Raw genomic sequence first — 20,000 nt, forward strand, 5'->3', positions numbered from 1 at the left:
GTGTGAGTGTGTGTGTGTGTGAGTGTGTGTGTGTGAGTGTGTGTGAGTGTGTGTGAGTGTGTGTGAGTGAGTGTGTGAGAGTGAGTGTGTGTGAGTGTGTGTGTGTGAGTGAGTGAGTGTGAGTGAGTGAGTGTGAGTGAGTGTGTGTGAGTGTGTGTGTGTGAGTGTGAGTGAGTGTGTGTGAGTGTGTGTGAGTGAGAAACACGAGGTAGCGCTTAAAAAACCTGATTGTTAATGTTACAAAAAATGTTACAAAACTTCTGACTTTATTGTTGTTGTTGTTGTTGACGTTAGCAGTTTGTCGTGTGTTGAGCAGTCGTGTGTTTTTCTCAGGCGGAATGGAAACTGGAGAAAAGCTCGGTTCCTGCCGGATGGCCGACTGTGGGCCACATCGAGATCCGGAATTTTGGTCTGAGGTACCGACAGGACCTGGAACTGGCCATCCATGATATCAACGTGGTCATCAAGGGAGGAGAGAAGGTGGGCTACGTCCCAAACGCCACTTATCTTCTGTTACAGTTCATGTTCATTAAGACCAAGGTTAATAAAAGCGTTTTAACTCCAGGTGGGAATTGTGGGTCGGACCGGAGCTGGGAAGTCGTCTCTGACTCTGGGCTTGTTCCGGATCATCGAGGCGGCTCAGGGAGAGATCTGTATCGATGGAGTGAACATCTCGGAGCTTGGCCTTCATGATCTGCGCTCCCGCATCACCATCATCCCACAGGTACACACACACACACACACACACACACACACACACACACACACTGTATCCTTTCATAACCTCTCCTGGGGTCTCTAATCGTTGTGTGTGTGTGTGTGTGTGTGTGTGTTCTGAGCAGGACCCGGTTCTGTTCTCCGGATCTCTGCGCATGAACCTGGACCCGTTCGATGGTTACTCTGATGAGGAGGTGTGGAAAGCTCTGGAACACGCTCATCTCAAACACTTCGTCTCAGGCCTTCAGGACAAACTGAACCACGAGTGTTCAGAGGGAGGAGAGAACCTCAGGTACTCCGACTCACTCGGGGGTCTCGGTGTCTCTGGACTCAACCAGTCTTTAAATAAACACATTGGTGCGTTCCTGATATTGAGCTTTGTTCTCGTGTGTGTGTGTGTGTGTGTGTGTGTGTGTGTGTGTGTGTGTGTGTGTGTGTGTGTGTGTGTGTGTATTAAACAGTCTGGGACAGAGACAGCTGGTGTGTTTGGCTCGAGCTCTTCTCAGGAAGACAAAGATTTTGGTTCTGGATGAAGCCACAGCGGCTGTGGACGTGGAGACGGACGAACTGATCCAGTCCACCATCCGCACACAGTTCGAGGAGTGTACAGTGCTGACCATCGCTCACCGCCTCAACACCATCATGGACTACACACGGTACACACACACACACACACACACACACACACACAGACAGAGCCTTAACACCATCATTGACTACACACGGTACACACATACAGCCTCAACACCATCATGGACTACACACACACACACACACACACACACACACACAGCCTCAACACCATCATGGACTACACACACACACACACACACACACACACAGCCTCAACACCATCATGGACTACACACGGTACACACACACATACAGCCTCAACACCATCATGGACTACACACGGTACACACACACATACAGCCTCAACATCATCATGGACTACACACACACACACACACACACACACAGCCTCAACACCATCATGGACTACACACGGAACACACACACACACACACACACACACACACACACACACACAGACAGAGCCTTAACACCATCATTGACTACACACGGTACACACACACACACACACAGCCTCAACACCATCATGGACTACACACACACACACACACACACACACACACACAGCCTCAACACCATCATGGACTACACACACACACACACACACACACAGCCTCAACACCATCATGGACTACACACACACACACACACACACACACACACACACACACATACAGCCTCAACACCATCATGGACTACACACGGTACACACACACACACACACACACACAGCCTCAACACCATCATGGACTACACACGGTACACACACACATACAGCCTCAACACCATCATGGACTACACACGGTACACACACACACACACACACACAGCCTCAACACCATCATGGACTACACACGGTACACACACACACACACACACACAGCCTCAACACCATCATGGACTACACACGGTACACACACACACACACACACAGCCTCAACACCATCATGGACTACACACGGTACACACACACAGCCTCAACACCATCATGGACTACACACGGTACACACACACACACACAGAGCCTCAACACCATCATGGACTACACACGGTACACACACACACACACACACACACACACACACACACACACAGACAGAGCCATAACACCATCATTGACTACACACGGTACACACACACACACACACAGCCTCAACACCATCATGGACTACACACACACACACACACACACACACACACACAGCCTCAACACCATCATGGACTACACACACACACACACACACACACACACACACACAGCCTCAACACCTTCATGGACTACACACACACACACACACACACACACACATACAGCCTCAACACCATCATGGACTACACACGGTACACACACACACACACAGCCTCAACACCATCATGGACTACACACGGTACACACACACACACACACACACACACACACAGCCACCACACCATCATGGACTACACACGGTACACACACACACACACACAGCCTCAACACCATCATGGACTACACACGGTACACACACACACACACACACACACACAGCCTCAACACCATCATGGACTACACACGGTACACACACACACACACAGCCTCAACACCATCATGGACTACACACGGTACACACACACACACACACACAGCCTCAACACCATCATGGACTACACACACACAGAGCCTCAACACCATCATGGACTACACACGGTACACACACACACACACACACACACACCTTCAACACCATCATGGACTACACACACACACACAGCCTCAACACCATCATGGAGTACACACACACACACACACACACACACACACAGCCTCAACACCATCATGGACTACACACGGTACACACACACACACATACACACACCCTCAACACCATCATGGACTACACACGGTACACACACACACACAGCCTCAACACCATCATGGACTACACACGGTACACACACACACACACATACACACACCCTCAACACCATCATGGACTACACACGGTACACACACACACACACACAGCCTCAACACCTTCATGGACTACACACGGTATACACACACACACACATACACACACCCTCAACACCATCATGGACTACACACGGTACACACACACACACACAAACACACACGCCTTCAACACCATCATGGACTACACACACACACGCACACACCTTCAACACCATCATGAACTACACACGGTACACACACACACAACCTCAACACCTTCATGGACTACACACGGTACACACACACACACACAGCCTCAACACAATCATAGGCTATACCTACACACATCTCTGCTCCTTTGTATATTATACACACACAATGTATATAAAATATAAACCCTGATGGTGTTGAGCCAAACGCACACTCAACACAATCGTTGATTTACACAATAGCATACACGGTACACACACACACACACACACACACACCCTCTGCCTCAACATTATCATGGACTAAACAGTGTTTTGTCTTTTGTGTGTGCAGTGTGCTGGTTCTAGATAAAGGTCAGATGGTGGAGTTCGATTCTCCATCCAGTCTCATCGCACAGCGCGGGATCTTCTACAAAATGGCCAAAGACTCGGGTTTGGTCTGATTTAAAACCCACGAGAGGAGAAGCAGCAGCACTCTTTCTGCCACCGTCACTCCAAACTAGCGCACAGCCGTCACTCCGCTCTTTACCGTGTGGAATCAGCGGTCTGGTGTAGAACACAAGTAGAACACATCTCACTTTCCACCGTTCATTCTAGAACACAGCCTTTTCCTTCCAGAAGCCACCGTCTAGTCTAGAGCTTCACAGCGGTCACTCCGGGAGGCCCCACCGAACCATTGTAGAACACAGCTGTGGGCGGAGCCTGTGGACAGACGATCTTTCCCAGCTGTTGTATGAGCTGTTTATTTAGCGTCGTTATTTTACCGGGGGTTAAAGAGAGAGACTCGACCTTCACACCAAAAAAAAAATATATATATATAGGTTTATTTAGTAAGATTTTATTTTTGAGATACAAAAAGAGAACTTGAAGAATTGAGGCTGTGTGTGTTTGTGTTCAGCTTAAATTATAAATCGACGTTTCTGTTTTCTTTCAGAACCGTGTGTGTGTGTGTGTGTGTGTGTGTGTCAGGGTCTCAAAGGTGTGTTTTTTGCGGTCCGATCAAGCTTTGGAACACAACCAGGCCTCCTTCACTCAGCCCAGTGACATGCTGGCTCTAATCCCTGAATATCAACATCTCACTCTCTCTCACACACACACACACACACACACATGCACATGCACAAACGCGCATGTGCACACACACACGCACTTTTAAGGAGGTGAAGCAGTAATAAAGAATACTGATCAGGAGATGAATACAATAAATATAGAATAATTATAATAAATTGAAATCGCTGCATGATCTTATACCATTTATGAGCAAAACCGCAGTAAGACATGAAGGTGGGACGATGTGATGTGGTGCGTTTCACTAAAACTGCGTTCACACACGCACGCTAGACAAAGTGAACACAACTAAAGAAAGTCAACGAAGCACTTAATCAAATGTAATTATGGTGTCAAGCAAAAAAAAAAAAAATTACATCGAATGCTTAAAAAATTTGAGTTCTGCTCTTCGGTGTCGAACAGACAACACGAGAGCCGCACCACGTCCCGGTGTCCTCGTGCGAACGCACGCCGATGTGTTCGATCATATTTCAGTGGTTGATGGCGTCCGTCCGTCCGCCTTGTCGTCTTCGACACGACGCATCAGTTTGTTTATTTTTTTTGATGTCTGAGTGAAACAGACGTACGCTCAGGTCACATGACACACCAGCACGATTCGCCACATCGCCGTGTCTGAGACACCGATACATACTTTACTTTATTTATAGTTTGTCTGAATGCAGTCGGAGGAAAACAGAACTTGTATCACGATGAATGTAAAGTTTCGTATCGTTACAGCCGTTACAGCTGTATCGTTACAGTTTATCACGGGTCATTACGCTTTGCCAGAGTTTGTGCTTTTTTTTTTCCTTTCCCCCTCCTTATTTCCCCAAAACAGTACAGAATATTAGACCTCGTTGTGTTGCCTTCTGACTATCTAGGCTCTTTATTCCTGAACGGTACCCAAAGGGGGGAGGAGGAGGAGGAGGAGGAGGATGATCTCATCGTAAACCAGTTTGTTCAAAATTACAAACTAATTGAATACAACAGTTTTTTTTGTTTTTTTTGGTTATTATTTTTATAAACTAACTGCCAGCACACACACACATAAGGAATCTCAGGCTGTGTAACTAAACACATGAAACGATGATTCAAGTCTAATTTTCTCACTCCGCAATGAACTATCACTTTTTTTTGTTGTTGCTATAAATCATTTGTGGCCACCGAGTCAGCTACACTGTGGCTCTGCCTTATTACAGATCATCTCGTCAGCTCCGTGCAGCTTCGTGTTGAATACAGACGTCATTATGGGTTTCTGCTCTCTCACTTTGCTCTGTTTGTTTTTTGCAGCTCTCTTTTTTTTTCTATGCAAGTTTGATTTTGTAGGAAAAGTTTCTGTTACAGCTCAATGTCTCTAAATATATCCAGGGCTGGTCTTTACTTTTAATATCACTCTACCCGCTGAGGGGTGTGTGTGTGTGTGTGTGTGTGTGTGTGTGTGTGTGTGTGTGTGTGTGACTGTGTGTGTGTGACTGTGTGTGTGTGACTGTGTGTGTGTGTGAATGACTGTGTGTGTGTGTGAGTGACTGTGTGTGTGTGTGAGTGACTGTGTGTGTGTGAGAGTGACTGTGTGTGTGTGTGAGAGTGACTGTGTGTGTGTGTGAGAGTGACTGTGTGTGTGTGTGAGAGTGACTGTGTGTGTGTGTGAGAGTGACTGTGTGTGTGTGAGAGTGACTGTGTGTGTGTGTGAGAGTGACTGTGTGTGTGTGTGAGAGTGACTGTGTGTGTGTGTGAGAGTGACTGTGTGTCTGTGAGTGACTGTGTGTGTCTGTGAGTGACTGTGTGTGTCTGTGAATGACTGTGTGTCTGTGAATGAGTGTGTGTGTGTGTGTGTGTGTGTGTGTGTGTGTGTGAGTGACAGAATGACTGTGTGTGAATGACTGTGTGTGTGTGTGAATGAGTGTGTGTGTGTGTGTGTGTGTGAATGACTGTGTGTGTGTGTGTGTGTGTGTGTGTGAATGACTGTGTGTGTGTGAATGACTGTGTGTGTGTGTGTGTGTGTGTGTGTGTGTGTGTGTGTGTTCTAGCTGAACGTACCAAACACGTCCTTTTATCCTCAGTCTGAATTTTGTTACCAAACTTTTGCTATTCGAAGCCACATTAGTTAGTTACATATTTATGGTGTGTTTGTTCTGTGTGTTTGTGTTGTTATTATTTGTAATACACATGCACTAGTTTTGAAGTGTGCTTTATTTCATGAAAATACAATTTAAATAAATAAATTGTTTTGTAACCATTGTTGTGAAATTTGCTAATTTCAGGAACAATTTTGCATCGTACTTGATCTGGAAAGAGATTCCATTATTAATAATAATAATAATAATAATAATAATAATAATAATAAAAATGTGTGTGTGTCTCTCTCTCTGTGTCTGTGTGTGTGTCTGTGTCTGTGTGTGTGTCTGTGTCTGTGTGTGTCTGTGTCTGTGTGTGTCTCCGTGTGCATGTGTGTCTCTGTGTGCATGTGTGTCTCTGTGTGCATGTGTGTCTCTGTGTCTGTGTGTGTCTCCGTGTGTGTGTGTCTCTGTGTCTGTGTGTGTCTCTGTGTGCATGTGTGTCTCTGTGTCTGTGTGTGTCTCCGTGTGTGTGTGTGTCTCCGTGTGTGTGTGTGTCTCCGTGTGTGTGTGTGTCTCCGTGTGCATGTGTGTCTCTGTGTGTGTGTGTGTGTGTGCCTGTCTGTCTCTGTGTGTGTGTGTGTGTGTGTGTGTGGAGTCTTCATGAAGACGCTTTTATTTACTTTTTTTTTAATGACAACTTTTTTCCATTTTCCTATAAATATGTCAAAAAAATACAAATATATAAATCCATTACATAACATTCAGTACTGCTGACATCTAAAGGACTGAAATACAAACACACTGCTGTTATAAACACTTTATAAATAAATCCCTCCTTTTTTTCCTCTAGAATTTTATTCCAGACACCGAGGTGAAGAAAAGTCAAGTCATAAATGGAATGTAGATTGTAGAGGAATTTTATCCCTCTGTATCTGATTACACGCAAACGTTGTGTTCCTGTTGAGCCTGAGGAGGAGGAGGAGTGATGAAGAAATGGAATAGAGGGAGAGGGAGAGAGAGAGAGAACACATTAATAAAGGTTCTTCTCTGACTAACACTGTTCATGAGGACCTTCATCTATAAAACATTTTACAACAAAAAAAGTTCTCGAAGCTTCTGTCCTGCAGATCTTCTTCCTTCAGGAGCCAATCATGATGCCTGTTCCTGCCTGATCATGATGATGATGATGATGATGATGAAGTCCACACTAGCCCTGCCTCCTGACACATGTTGTAGAAGAGGCCTCTCTGTGACAGCAGGTTAGAGGGCGAGTCCATTTCTACGATAGACCCACGTTCCATTACTAACACTCTGTAGGAAACATCACAGTGTTAAGGAAGTGTGTGTGTGTGTTTCGTGTGTAGTTCATGATAGAGTTGAGGCTGTGTGAGTGTTTGTGTGTGTACCATGTGTAGTCCATGATGGTGTTGAGGCTCTGTGTGTGTGTGTGTACCGTGTGTAGTCCATGATGGTGTTGTGTGTGTGTATACCGTGTGTAGTCCATGATGGTGTGTACCGTGTGTAGTCCATAATGGTGTTGTGTGTGTGTGTGTACCGTGTGTAGTCCATGATGGTGTTGTGTGTGTGTGTACCGTGTGTAGTCCATGATGGTGTGTACCGTGTGTAGTCCATAATGGTGTTGAGGCTGTGTGTGTGTGTGTGTGTACCGTGTGTAGTCCATGATGGTGTGTACCGTGTGTAGTCCATAATGGTGTTGTGTGTGTGTGTGTACCGTGTGTAGTCCATGATGGTGTTGTGTGTGTGTGTGTACCGTGTGTAGTCCATGATGGTGTGTACCGTGTGTAGTCCATAATGGTGTTGAGGCTGTGTGTGTGTGTGTGTACCGTGTGTAGTCCATGATGGTGTTGAGGCTGTGTGTGTGTGTGTGTGTGTGTGTACCGTGTTTAGTCCATGATGGTGTTGAGGCTGTATGTGTGTGTGTGTGTGTGTACCGTGTGTAGTCCATGATGGTGTTGAGGCTGTGTGTGTGTGTGTGTACCGTGTGTAGTCCATGATGGTGTTGAGGGTTTGCGTGTGTGTGTGTGTGTGTACCGTGTGTAGTCCATGATGGTGTTGAGGCTGTGTGTGTGTGTGTACCGTGTGTAGTCCATGATGGTGTTGAAGGTGTGTGTGTACCGTGTGTAGTCCATGATGGTGTTGAGGGTTTGCGTGTGTGTGTGTGTGTGTACCGTGTGTAGTCCATGATGGTGTTGAGGCTGTGTGTGTGTGTACCGTGTGTAGTCCATGATGGTGTTGAAGGTGTGTGTGTACCGTGTGTAGTCCATGATGGTGTTGAGGGTTTGTGTGTGTGTGTGTGTGTGTACCGTGTGTAGTCCATGATGGTGTTGAGGCTGTGTGTGTGTGTGTGTGTACCGTGTGTAGTCCATGATGGTGTTGAGGCTGTGTGTGTGTGTGTGTGTGTGTGTGTAGTCCATGATGGTGTTGAAGGTGTGTGTACCGTGTGTAGTCCATGATGGTGTTGAGGCGGTGTGTGTGTGTGTGTGTGTGTGTGTGTGTACCGTGTGTAGTCCATGATGGTGTTGAGGCTGTGTGTGTGTGTGTGTGTGTGTGTGTGTGTACCGTGTGTAGTCCATGATGGTGTTGAGGCGGTGAGCGATGGTCAGCACTGTACACTCCTCGAACTGTGTGCGGATGGTGGACTGGATCAGTTCGTCCGTCTCCACGTCCACAGCCGCTGTGGCTTCATCCAGAACCAAAATCTTTGTCTTCCTGAGAAGAGCTCGAGCCAAACACACCAGCTGTCTCTGTCCCAGACTGTTTAATACACACACACACACACACACACACACACACACACACACACACACACACGAGAACAAAGCTCAATATCAGGAACACACCAATGTGTTTATTTAAAGACTGGTTGAGTCCAGAGACACCGAGACCCCCGAGTGAGTCGGAGTACCTGAGGTTCTCTCCTCCCTCTGAACACTCGTGGTTCAGTTTGTCCTGAAGGCCTGAGACGAAGTGTTTGAGATGAGCGTGTTCCAGAGCTTTCCACACCTCCTCATCAGAGTAACCATCGAACGGGTCCAGGTTCATGCGCAGAGATCCGGAGAACAGAACCGGGTCCTGCTCAGAACACACACACACACACACCCCATGGATAAACAATAAAGGTGTGTGACTAGACAAACACACACCTTCAGATTTGTGCTGTGTGTGTGTGTAGCTCGTACCTGTGGGATGATGGTGATGCGAGATCGGAGGTCATGGAGTCCGATCTCAGCGATGTTCACTCCGTCTATGTAGATCTCTCCCTTCGCTGCCTCGAGGATCCTGAAGATTCCGAGCGCGAGAGACGATTTTCCTGCTCCGGTTCGACCCACGATCCCAATCTGAGTACCGGAGCAGAGACGCCATTAAACTCTCACTATCGACCCTAAGTCTCAGACGATGTTGATTATAACGTTTACCTTTTCCTTCTCCTGGATGCTGAGTGTGATCTCCTTTAAAGCCAAGTCCAGACCTTTTCTGTACTGCAGTCCGTACTGGTCAAACGTAATGGTTCCTGTTTGTGGCCAGTGTGAGGGCAGAGGCACGTTCTCGGTCGACCAAGCTGCCTGTGAGGTGAAGTCATAATCAGTTATGGAACATAATATTTAGGGCTGTAACGAAAAATAATACATTTAATGATACAATAATTAGAACAAAAATATACAAAAAACATCATGAAACATTCATGATGAACATAAACGTGTGATGCTGCGTGAGCCGTTCGTCCTTAGTATCGGGTTGCCAGGTCATGTCACGTCATCTACTGCTTATGGTCCACTGTGTTTTATTATGTTTAGCAAGAGATCCGACGTCATGCTTCTATCTGCTGCAAAGCTTTATGGAGATGATGCCATTGACTGTTAAGGGCCTTGCTCAGGGGCCCAACAGTGGCAGCTTGGTGGACCTGGGATCAAACTCACAACCTTCTGATTGGTATCCCAACACCTTAACCACTAGGCTACCACATGCAAAATGATTTACTTTCCCAGCAGGACTTTCAGCAGCCCCCGTCCCTAGTGCCAAAACGTCTCAGAACCCTATAGTACGGTCGCCAAGCAGTGCAAAAACACGACGACAAGTCAGACAACCCGGAAACGGTACGTAGGAATCATTTTTGAATGGAAACTTACCGATCGTCGGACGAGACACCTGTCACTCGAGATATACAGGTATGGAATCTTATGTGTAAAGTTCTCCGTTTAAATCTAAGAAAATAACAGAATTAATCCGCAGTAATCCGTTCCATCCATCCATTCCAACTTTTCCCTGCGGCAGACTGTTGAACTTCATGTATACCTCGAGTGACAGGTGTCCGATGATCGCTAAGTGTTCCATTCGCAAACTATACCTCCCTCTTCCGGGTTGTCTGACTTGTCGTCGTGTTTTCGGATTTGTTCATGTGTTTCGTGCACCGGTTCAGACGATCCGGAAGAGGTAGGTATAGTTTGTGATTGGAACACGTACCAATCATTGGACAGGAGACCTGTCATTCAAGATATACAGGTGAATGAAAGCTGTCTCGTCTGATGATCGGTAAGTTTCCATTCGCAAACTATACCTCCCTCTTCCGGGTTGTCTGACTTGTCGTCGTGTTTTCGGATTTGTTCATGTGTTGCACTTCTCGGCCACCGTACTATAGAGAACCTGTGGCGCATTGTCAAGAGGAAGACGAGGGACACCGGACCACACAATACAGATGAGCCGAAGGCTGCTATCTAAGCAACACCGGACTTCCGTCACACCTCAGTGGTGTCTCAGGCCGATCGCCTCCATGTTACGCCGCTTTGACGCATTAATTAGTGCAGAAGAAGAAGAACGGGGCATAGAAGCCTTTATTATACATTACAGCACAGTGGAATTCTTTTCTTCACATACTCCAACTGAGGAGGTTGGGGTCAGAGTGCAGGGGCAGTTATGATACAGCGCCCCTGGAGCGGGGAGGGTTGAGGGCCTTGTTCAAGGGCCCAGCAGTGGCAGCTTGGCTGTGCTGAGCCTTGAACCCCAATCAACAACCCAGTTGAGCCACCACTGCCCCAAAAGGAGCTACAACCAAATATAAACTGCATAAGTGAACATACTGCCCTCAGATGTTTGACTTTTTCCTCTATTATAAATCATTCCTTTTGATTCATTCATTCATTTCCTACCGCTTATCCGAACTTCTCGGGTCACAGGGAGCCTGTGCCTATCTCAGGCGTCATCGGGCATCGAGGCAGGATACACCCTGGACGGAGTGCCAACCCATCACAGGGCACACACACACACTCATTCACTCACACACTCACACACTATGGACAATTTTCCAGAGATTCCAATCAACCTACCATGCATGTCTTTGGACCGGGGGAGGAAACCGGAGTACCCGGAGGAAACCCCCGAGGCACGGGGAGAACATGCAAACTCCACACACACAAGGCGGAGGCGGGAATCGAACCCCCAACCCTGGAGGTGTGAGGCGAACGTGCTAACCACTAAGCCACCTTGCCGCCCTAGTAATAATGCAGTTCATGTGTAATAAATCTTAAATATTTGAAGGTTTCAATGTTTGAATACAATTGTTTGGTGGAAAAAATGTTTGTTTCCTTGATATATATATGAGTTATTTAGCTGCACCACAGTTGCACTTCACCGTTTAAACGCAAACGTCGCATACTTTTTTTGACGCACATGTGAAGAAGGCTGCGGTTTAGCCAACGTCGTGTAACTGAGATCGAGGAAATCTAGAGAATTTTTGAGACTCTACCTCTCTTGGTGTGTCTGTGTACTCTTTCACTCTCTCTACTGACACGATGTTGTTTTCCACGTCTGTCCAGGCGCGTACGATCCAGCTCAGAATGCCCGTCACCTGCACGAACACAACCGTAAATCATACACACGCCGCTTCCTGACCAGGACATGATGTGTGATTGCTTTGTTTCGAGTTTTTGTCCTCGCGGGAGAAATAAATAGTGAAGTTTAACAGTGATTATTAGCAACCTTCATGATAGTGAGTGAGTTGAAGCTGTAAGAAATAAAAACGTATTGAAGTGCGGTTAGAGGAAAATAATCAGTGATGTAGGTTTACTGTTGTCATCATCATCATCATCATCATCCTCTTACACCACAGCAGTTCATTCATTCATTCATCTTCTACCGCTTATCCAAACTTCTCGGGTCACGGGGAGCCTGTGCCTATCTCAGGCGTCATCGGGCATCGAGGCAGGATACACCCTGGACGGAGTGCCAACCCATCACAGGGCACACACACTCTCATTCACTCACACACTCACACACTATGGACAATTTTCCAGAGATGCCAATCAACCTACCATGCATGTCTTTGGACTGGTGGAGGAAACCGGAGTACCCAGAGGAAACCCCCGAGGCACGGGGCGAACATGCAAACTCCACACACACAAGGCGGAGGCGGGAATCGAACTCCCAACCCTGGAGGTGTGAGGCGAACGTGCTAACCACTAAGCCACCGTGTTCCCTTACAGCAGTTCAATCCAGTGTTATTTTTCCGATGAAAGAAGGAAATCTGTTTATAGTCGCTTTTAACCTCTCGCAGCTTTTTTTAGCCGTTGAAGAGCGCCAATAATTCTGTAACAGTGATGCTGTGACTTTTTCCATGTCTTTCCTACCTGGAGAGAGTGAGACACGGCCAAGCCGACGATCCCGGGGCTCAGAGATTTTCTTTCCTTCACGGACAGGATCGCAGTCGCCAGGACCAACAGGTTCCCCAGAAACTCTAGATTGACAGCAAGCCATCTAGACAAACCAGAGCGCTAGTCGTGTCAGATTACGGTTAAACAGGATTCGATACTCATCTGTTCCTCTTCCACACATATGAAGTCTGACCTGGTGGCGACGAATCTGGGGAAGTAGGAGGTTTGGTTGTGATCTACCCTGCTGTTAGCCTGCAAGATAAACCTGTGCTGTTCTGCAAACGCCCTGATCACACTCGCTCCCTGCACCGTCTCGTTGAAGTGTGTGTAGATGGGCGAGCGGCTCACCGACTCCAGACGCCGGAGCTGGCAGGATGTCGCCACGTAGAAGCTCTAAAAATTGATATATAGAGAAAGAAAGCGAGTTTGTACCTTTTGTAGGTAGCAAGTAATTATTATTCAATCATTTATATATGTTAGCGCAGCTACAACAGGTTACCGTTTCCATAGTAACGACTCGATCGCAGGGATTCGTACGGCAGACGTTCAAGTTTAGCTGATGCTAATGCTAATAATCAAAGAAGCAAAAGCAATAAAATTCGGCTGAATCATAAGTATCGTTAGGCTAAAGTTTTACGGAACGTTTAATGTAAGGAGTCTCCAGCGTCAGCGCTTCAGACACACAGCCCGAACCTGGATGAAGACGTAGAATAGAGCGAGAGGAAGAATGACGACTCCGGCGAAGGGCGTGGCCATGAGTACGATGATGCAGACCTCCAGCAGCTTGAACACGTATCCCAGCATCATCTTGAAGGCTTCGGGGATCATGCAGTCGATGGCGTCGACCTCCTTGGAGAAGCGGTTGAGCAGGTTTCCGCTCGGCGTGCTCTCGAAGAAGGACATGTGCGAGCGCAGGACGCTACGCAGGAGGTCCAGGTGAAGATGGCGAGAAGCGATGATGCCTCCTAGAGAGATGGCTACGGTGGTGGCGAAGATGGCGATCCCTGAAATGAACACTGAGTTAATGTACGATATATAAAATAGACATAAATGAACAGTATAACGTTTCAGTGTGATGACAGCGGAGTATGATGTAATGATCTGCCAGAGATGTTGTATATTAAACCTGCGCACCCTGAGCGAAGCCCAGAGCCCCGAACACGGCCAGCTTTACGTCCGTTTTGTTCTGATATCCGACGATTACGATATCGTCAGCCCAAAGCTGCAGCCAGTAATTATATCCGAGCGACGCAGCCTGCTGAAAGGCATAGAGGAAGATGACGGGGACGATGAAGGCCAGGCCGATGGTCCTGAAATACACCGTGTACATCTCCAGCTTCACCTGGAGGAAAGAGATGAAGGGATTTAGTGCACAAAGAGCTGCGTACGTGGCAACGTGGGGGCCTGTAAACTCCCTGTCCACTTTATTAGGAACACCTGCACTTTCATGCAGTTACCTAATCAGCCAATCATGTGACAGCATCACTGTGAATAACAGCATCCGGTTACAGGTCAAGAGCTTCAGTTAAACTTCACATCAAACATCAGAAGGAAGAAAATGTCTGGTGTGTGTGTGTGTGTGTGTGTGTGTGTGTGTGTGTGTGTGTGTGTGTGTGTGTGTGTGTGTGTGTGAGTTAGAAAGTGTTGATGTACCTAATAAAGTGGACACTGAGCGTATTTTGCTCGATTTATTATGTGATTTATAAACCTGTGTGTAGATTATAGTTTAGTCAATAACTTGGACTGGTGTGTGTGTGTGTGTGTGTGTGTGTGTGTGTGTGTGTGTGTGTGTGTGTGTGTGTTCTCACCCTTCCAGTGTGGGCTTGATCAGCCTCCGTTAATTTTCCCAGTTCCTTGGTATCCTGCTCCTTGTCCAAGTCAGATAAAGTTTCCATGGCCTGAATGCCGACACTGCTCATATCTCCACTGAAGGAACACAGAACATCTCAAATCATTTGTATCCCTCATGTTCTGGAAAGTTCTGCACTTTTTATCCTGTAGCATCTGTTCACATCACATTAGACACTGAACCATTTACAGGGAAACTCTAAAAGACAGAATGAGCTCTTGTGTTGTTTTTACCTGATGAGCTGCTCCTGGGAAAGATCGATGGAGAAATCTGTCATGCTCAGGTGAGACACTGATTTCCTCTGACCTGAAGGAACAGAACATCCAGCTTCAGTCTCCAGCTCGAAAATCTGTCTGCCTCTGTCTGTCTGTCTGTCTGCCTTTATGTCTATTTATATGTCTGTCTGTCTGTCTGTCTGTCTGCCTTTATGTCTATTTATATGTCTGTCTGTCTGTCTGTCTGTCTGTCTGTCTGTCTGCCTTTATGTCTATTTATATGTCTGTCTGTCTGTCTGTCTGTCTGTCTGTCTGCCTTTATGTCTATTTATATGTCTGTCTGTCTGTCTGTCTGTCTGTCTGTCTGTCTGTCTGCCTTTATGTCTATTTATATGTCTGTCTGTCTGTCTGTCTGTCTGTCTGCCTTTATGTCTATTTATATGTCTGTCTGTCTGTCTGTCTGTCTGTCTGTCTGCCTTTATGTCTATTTATATGTCTGTCTGTCTGTCTGCCTTTGTCTGTTTGTCTGTCTGTCTGTCTGTCTTTCTGCCTTTGTCTGTTTATCTGTCTGTCTGTCTGTCTGTCTGTCTGTCTGTCTGCCTTTGTCTGTTTATCTGTCTGTCTGTCTGTCTGCCTTTATGTCTATTTATATGTCTGTCTGTCTGTCCGTCTGTCTGTCTGCCTTTATGTCTATTTACATGTCTGTCTGTCTGTCTGACTTTGTCTATTTATATGTCTGTCTGTCTGCCTTTATGTCTATTTACATGTCTGTCTGTCTGTCTGACTTTATGTCTATTTATATGTCTGTCTGTCTGTCTGTCTGTCTGCCTTTATGTCTATTTATATGTCTGTCTGTCTGCCTTTATGTCTATTTATATGTCTGTCTGTCTGCCTTTATGTCTATTTATATGTCTGTCTGTCTGTCTGCCTTTATGTCTATTTATATGTCTGTCTGTCTGCCTTTATGTCTATTTATATGTCTGTCTGTCTGCCTTTATGTCTATTTATATGTCTGTCTGTCTGTCTGCCTTTATTTCTATTTATATGTCTGTCTGTCTGCCTTTATGTCTATTTACATGTCTGTCTGTCTGTCTGACTTTATGTCTATTTATATGTCTGTCTGTCTGTCTGTCTGTCTGCCTTTATGTCTATTTATATGTCTGTCTGTCTGCCTTTATGTCTATTTATATGTCTGTCTGTCTGCCTTTATGTCTATTTATATGTCTGTCTGTCTGCCTTTATGTCTATTTATATGTCTGTCTGTCTGTCCGTCTGTCTGTCTGCCTTTATGTCTATTTACATTTCTGTCTGTCTGTCTGTCTGTCTGCCTTTATGTCTATTTATATGTCTGTCTGTCTGTCTGTCTGCCTTTATGTCTATTTATATGTCTGTCTGTCTGTCTGTCTGTCTGTCTGCCTGACTTTGTCTATTTACATGTCTGTCTGTCTGTCTGTCTGCCTTTATGTCTATTTACATGTCTGTCTGTCTGTCTGTCTGTCTGCCTTTATGTCTATTTACATGTCTGTCTGTCTGTCTGTCTGACTTTATGTCTATTTATATGTCTGTCTGTCTGTCTGTCTGTCTGCCTTTATGTCTTTATATGTCTGTCTGACTTTATGTGTATTTATATGTCTGTCTGTCTGCCTTTGTCTATTTATATGTCTGTCTGTCTTCCTGTCTGTCTATAAATCTGTGCTTATCTATCTGTCTGTCTGTCTGCCTTTCAGTTTGTTTATCTCTGTCTGTCTGTCTGTCTGCCTTTCAGTTTATTCGTCTGTCTGTCTGTCAGTCAGAGATAACATTATGTATTTCCCCATGACTCATTAATCAGCAGTTACAAGATTAAGTACAACAATAAGTCATTATTTTCCATATCGCTGTTAAATTCTCGATTCTGATTGGCTGGTGTTCTGACAGCAGCTCTGATGATCATGCAGCAGTAAATCACAGTCACTGATTGTTTTCCTATTACAGCATATCTCCGCTTGTGTTATTATAAAACTCATGTATTGTATTCTTACGTTACGTAATAAATAGATGAACATATCGGTTAAGGCTCATCACATAAATGGGTCTTATTTATCTTCCTGTGTTTCAGGTGAACTCTCACCTTTGTCAGTGGAATTTTTTCTGTGTTCATTATTGGAAAAGATTTTAAGGAAGTCTGCGAATGAGCTCCGTCTCTCCAGCAGCTCTGTGTACGAGCCCGCCTCCATGATCTGTCCATCCCCCATCACTAGGATCAGGTCAGCCTGAGGCAGGAAGCTCAGCCCGTGGGTCACCAGCACACGTGTCTACACACACACACACACACACACACACACACACACACATTATTGATCTCGTCTGTCATTTTGCCTTCAGATACTTTCTCTTTCAGCTGAAAATCCAAATGCATCTGAGTTTATATATAAAATCTCATTGTTTGCACTTTTAATTCCACCTTATTTTTGAGGATCCCCTCAGGCCCAACGACTTTGTCGAAGATGTGCTGACCCACGTGTGTGTCGACGGCAGAAAGCGGGTCATCCAGCAGGTAAACATCAGCATTTCTGTACACGGCTCTCGCTAAACTCACTCTCTGTTTCTGTCCGCCGGAGAGATTCAGACCCTGAACAGCGGATATGTTGCTTTTTATGACAAACTCACACACATCACATCATTTGTCTGTAAACAATAATAAATATCCAGAACGTCTCGGTATGTGGGGACGACATGACGGTAAAATCATATCACAGTATTTATATGGTCATATCACACGGCCTACATCTCAGCTGTCTTACCTTCTCTCCGATCTCGGTGTCGTCTCCTCCGGGAAGCATCTCCAGGTCTGGGAGGAGAGCGCAGGCCTCCAGCACTCTCTGATAGCAGCTTTCCTTCATCTGCTGCCCGAACACGATGTTCTCCTTCAGCGTGGCGTTCTGGATCCACGCCTGCTGGGGCACGTACGCCACTGAACCCTGAGCGCCACATTAACCAGCTCATTAACTGACACGGACCAACAAACACAAACTAATGCATTAATTAACGCATTAACCAGTCTGACCTTCACTGTGACATCTCCGCTCTTTTTCTCCATCTCTCCCAGTACGGCAGAAAGAAGGGAGGACTTTCCGCTCCCGACGGGACCCACCACTGCCACCAAGGAGCCGTTCTTCACTTTCACACTCACTCTATAATAAATGGAATCATTATATAATAAATAAATAAATAAATACATACATATAGTTTTATTCTTGACATTATTAGAATTATTATTTAACATTATTATTTTGGACCCCAATCTGTTCACCTCTTTAAACACGGCGCTCCGTCTCTGCTCCAGCTGAAAGAACCGTCGTCTATCACAATGCTCTCGCCGTCTGAGGGAAGAGACTCACACTCACACACCAATCACGTCTTTACTGATGGATCAGGGTAAACCTGTGTGTGTGTGTGTGCGTGTATGTGTGTGTGTGCTTATGTGTGTGTATGTGTGTGTGTGTGTATGTCTGTGTGTGTGTGTGTGCGTGCATGTGTTTGTATGTATGTGTGCGTGTGTGTGCGTGCGTGTGCGTGCGTGTGCATGTGTGCATGCGTGTGTGTGTATGCCTGTGTGTGTGCGTATGTGTACGTGTATATGTGTAAGTGTGTGTGTGCGTATGTGTACGTGTATATGTGTAAGTGTGTGTGTGTGTGTGTATGTGCATGTGTGTGTATGCGTGTGTGTGTGTGTGTGCGTGTATGTTTGTATGTGTGTGCATGCGTGTGTGCATGCGTGTGTGTATGCGTGTGTGTGTATATATGTGTGTGTGTGTGTGTGTGTGTGTATATGTGTGTGTATATGTGTGTGTGTGTATATATGTGTGTATGTGTATGTGTGTGTGTGTATATGTGTGTGTGTGTATATATGTGTGTATGTGCGTGTGCGTGTGCAGAGATTATTCCGTATAAGTTTCCAGATTCAGACCCCACGCTCACCCGGAGTGTACGGAGCTCTGAACACAGCGTCTGCTCTCAGCTCGTCCTGACACAGAAACTTCCCGAGACGTTTGAGAGAGACAACAGCCTAAAAAATAAGGGTTATTTTCCTCATTAGTCTTCTTCTTTAATTACATAAATATAAATAAATAAATGATTCTGTAAGAAGTCTTTACTTCAGTGTGAGACAGAGATCTATGTCAATAAAAGCACAGTGTCTTACACTCGACTCACCTGCATGGTGGTGCTCATGGCAAAGGGAAGTTGACTCAGTGGCGTCTTCAGGATATTGATGAGTGCCAGAGAGACAAAGACCTTCTGTGCGTCCAGAACATTCTTCTCATCGATGAGCACGTAAAATCCAAACATGGTGAACGCAATCTGTACACACACACATCAGGTGATTATTAATGAAGGGGACATCATGTCTCTGTGTATGTCAGTCCTAACAGAGAAGGCGTGGCCTTGGTGTATGTCAGTCCTAACAGAGAAGGCGTGGCCTTGGTGTATGTCAGTCCTAACAGAGAAGGCGTGGCCTTGGTGTATGTCAGTCCTAACAGAGAAGGCGTGGCCTTGGTGTATGTCAGTCCTAACAGAGAAGGCGTGGCCTTGGTGTATGTCAGTCCTAACAGAGAAGGCGTGGCCTTGGTGTATGTCAGTCCTAACAGAGAAGGCGTGGCCTTGGTGTATGTCAGTCCTAACAGAGAAGGCGTGGCCTTGGTGTATGTCAGTCCTAACAAAGAAGGCGTGGCCT

At 45.9% G+C, this 20,000-nt stretch overlaps 2 protein-coding genes across 7 annotated transcripts in view; one reads left to right on the forward strand and one right to left on the reverse strand.

Annotated features, from left to right (window-relative positions):
- Positions 1–4,327, forward strand: part of abcc1 (ATP-binding cassette, sub-family C (CFTR/MRP), member 1) — a 37,687-nt gene extending 33,360 nt beyond the window's left edge. For all 5 annotated transcript variants that reach the window (XM_027135372.2, XM_027135389.2, XM_027135380.2 and 2 more), the window contains 5 exons: positions 334–480; positions 566–724; positions 843–1,009; positions 1,179–1,373; positions 3,788–4,327. In XM_027135372.2, the coding sequence (XP_026991173.1) occupies positions 334–480; positions 566–724; positions 843–1,009; positions 1,179–1,373; positions 3,788–3,896 (777 nt within the window). In that variant the 3' untranslated portion in view covers positions 3,897–4,327. The remainder of the gene's footprint in view (positions 1–333; positions 481–565; positions 725–842; positions 1,010–1,178; positions 1,374–3,787) is intronic.
- A 2,878-nt stretch (positions 4,328–7,205) lies between these two features.
- LOC113635768 (multidrug resistance-associated protein 1-like) overlaps positions 7,206–20,000 on the reverse strand; it is a 32,721-nt gene continuing 19,926 nt past the window's right edge. Inside the window, exons 13-31 of one of the 2 annotated variants that reach the window (XM_027135406.2) lie at positions 19,481–19,627; positions 19,247–19,334; positions 18,579–18,648; positions 18,333–18,459; positions 18,070–18,246; positions 17,730–17,897; positions 17,397–17,580; positions 15,305–15,377; positions 15,031–15,148; positions 14,357–14,564; positions 13,916–14,226; positions 13,416–13,615; positions 13,199–13,325; positions 12,319–12,420; positions 9,995–10,141; positions 9,758–9,916; positions 9,484–9,650; positions 9,138–9,332; positions 7,206–7,868 (exon numbers count right to left, since the gene is read on the reverse strand). In XM_027135406.2, the coding sequence (XP_026991207.2) occupies positions 7,730–7,868; positions 9,138–9,332; positions 9,484–9,650; positions 9,758–9,916; positions 9,995–10,141; positions 12,319–12,420; positions 13,199–13,325; positions 13,416–13,615; positions 13,916–14,226; positions 14,357–14,564; positions 15,031–15,148; positions 15,305–15,377; positions 17,397–17,580; positions 17,730–17,897; positions 18,070–18,246; positions 18,333–18,459; positions 18,579–18,648; positions 19,247–19,334; positions 19,481–19,627 (2,907 nt within the window). In that variant the 3' untranslated portion in view covers positions 7,206–7,729. The remainder of the gene's footprint in view (positions 7,869–9,137; positions 9,333–9,483; positions 9,651–9,757; positions 9,917–9,994; positions 10,142–12,318; positions 12,421–13,198; positions 13,326–13,415; positions 13,616–13,915; positions 14,227–14,356; positions 14,565–15,030; positions 15,149–15,304; positions 15,378–17,396; positions 17,581–17,729; positions 17,898–18,069; positions 18,247–18,332; positions 18,460–18,578; positions 18,649–19,246; positions 19,335–19,480; positions 19,628–20,000) is intronic. The other variant, XM_027135413.2, reaches the window with a different exon arrangement.

This window comes from Tachysurus fulvidraco, chromosome 15, assembly GCF_022655615.1.
Source record: "Tachysurus fulvidraco isolate hzauxx_2018 chromosome 15, HZAU_PFXX_2.0, whole genome shotgun sequence".
Lineage (NCBI taxonomy): Eukaryota > Metazoa > Chordata > Actinopteri > Siluriformes > Bagridae > Tachysurus > Tachysurus fulvidraco.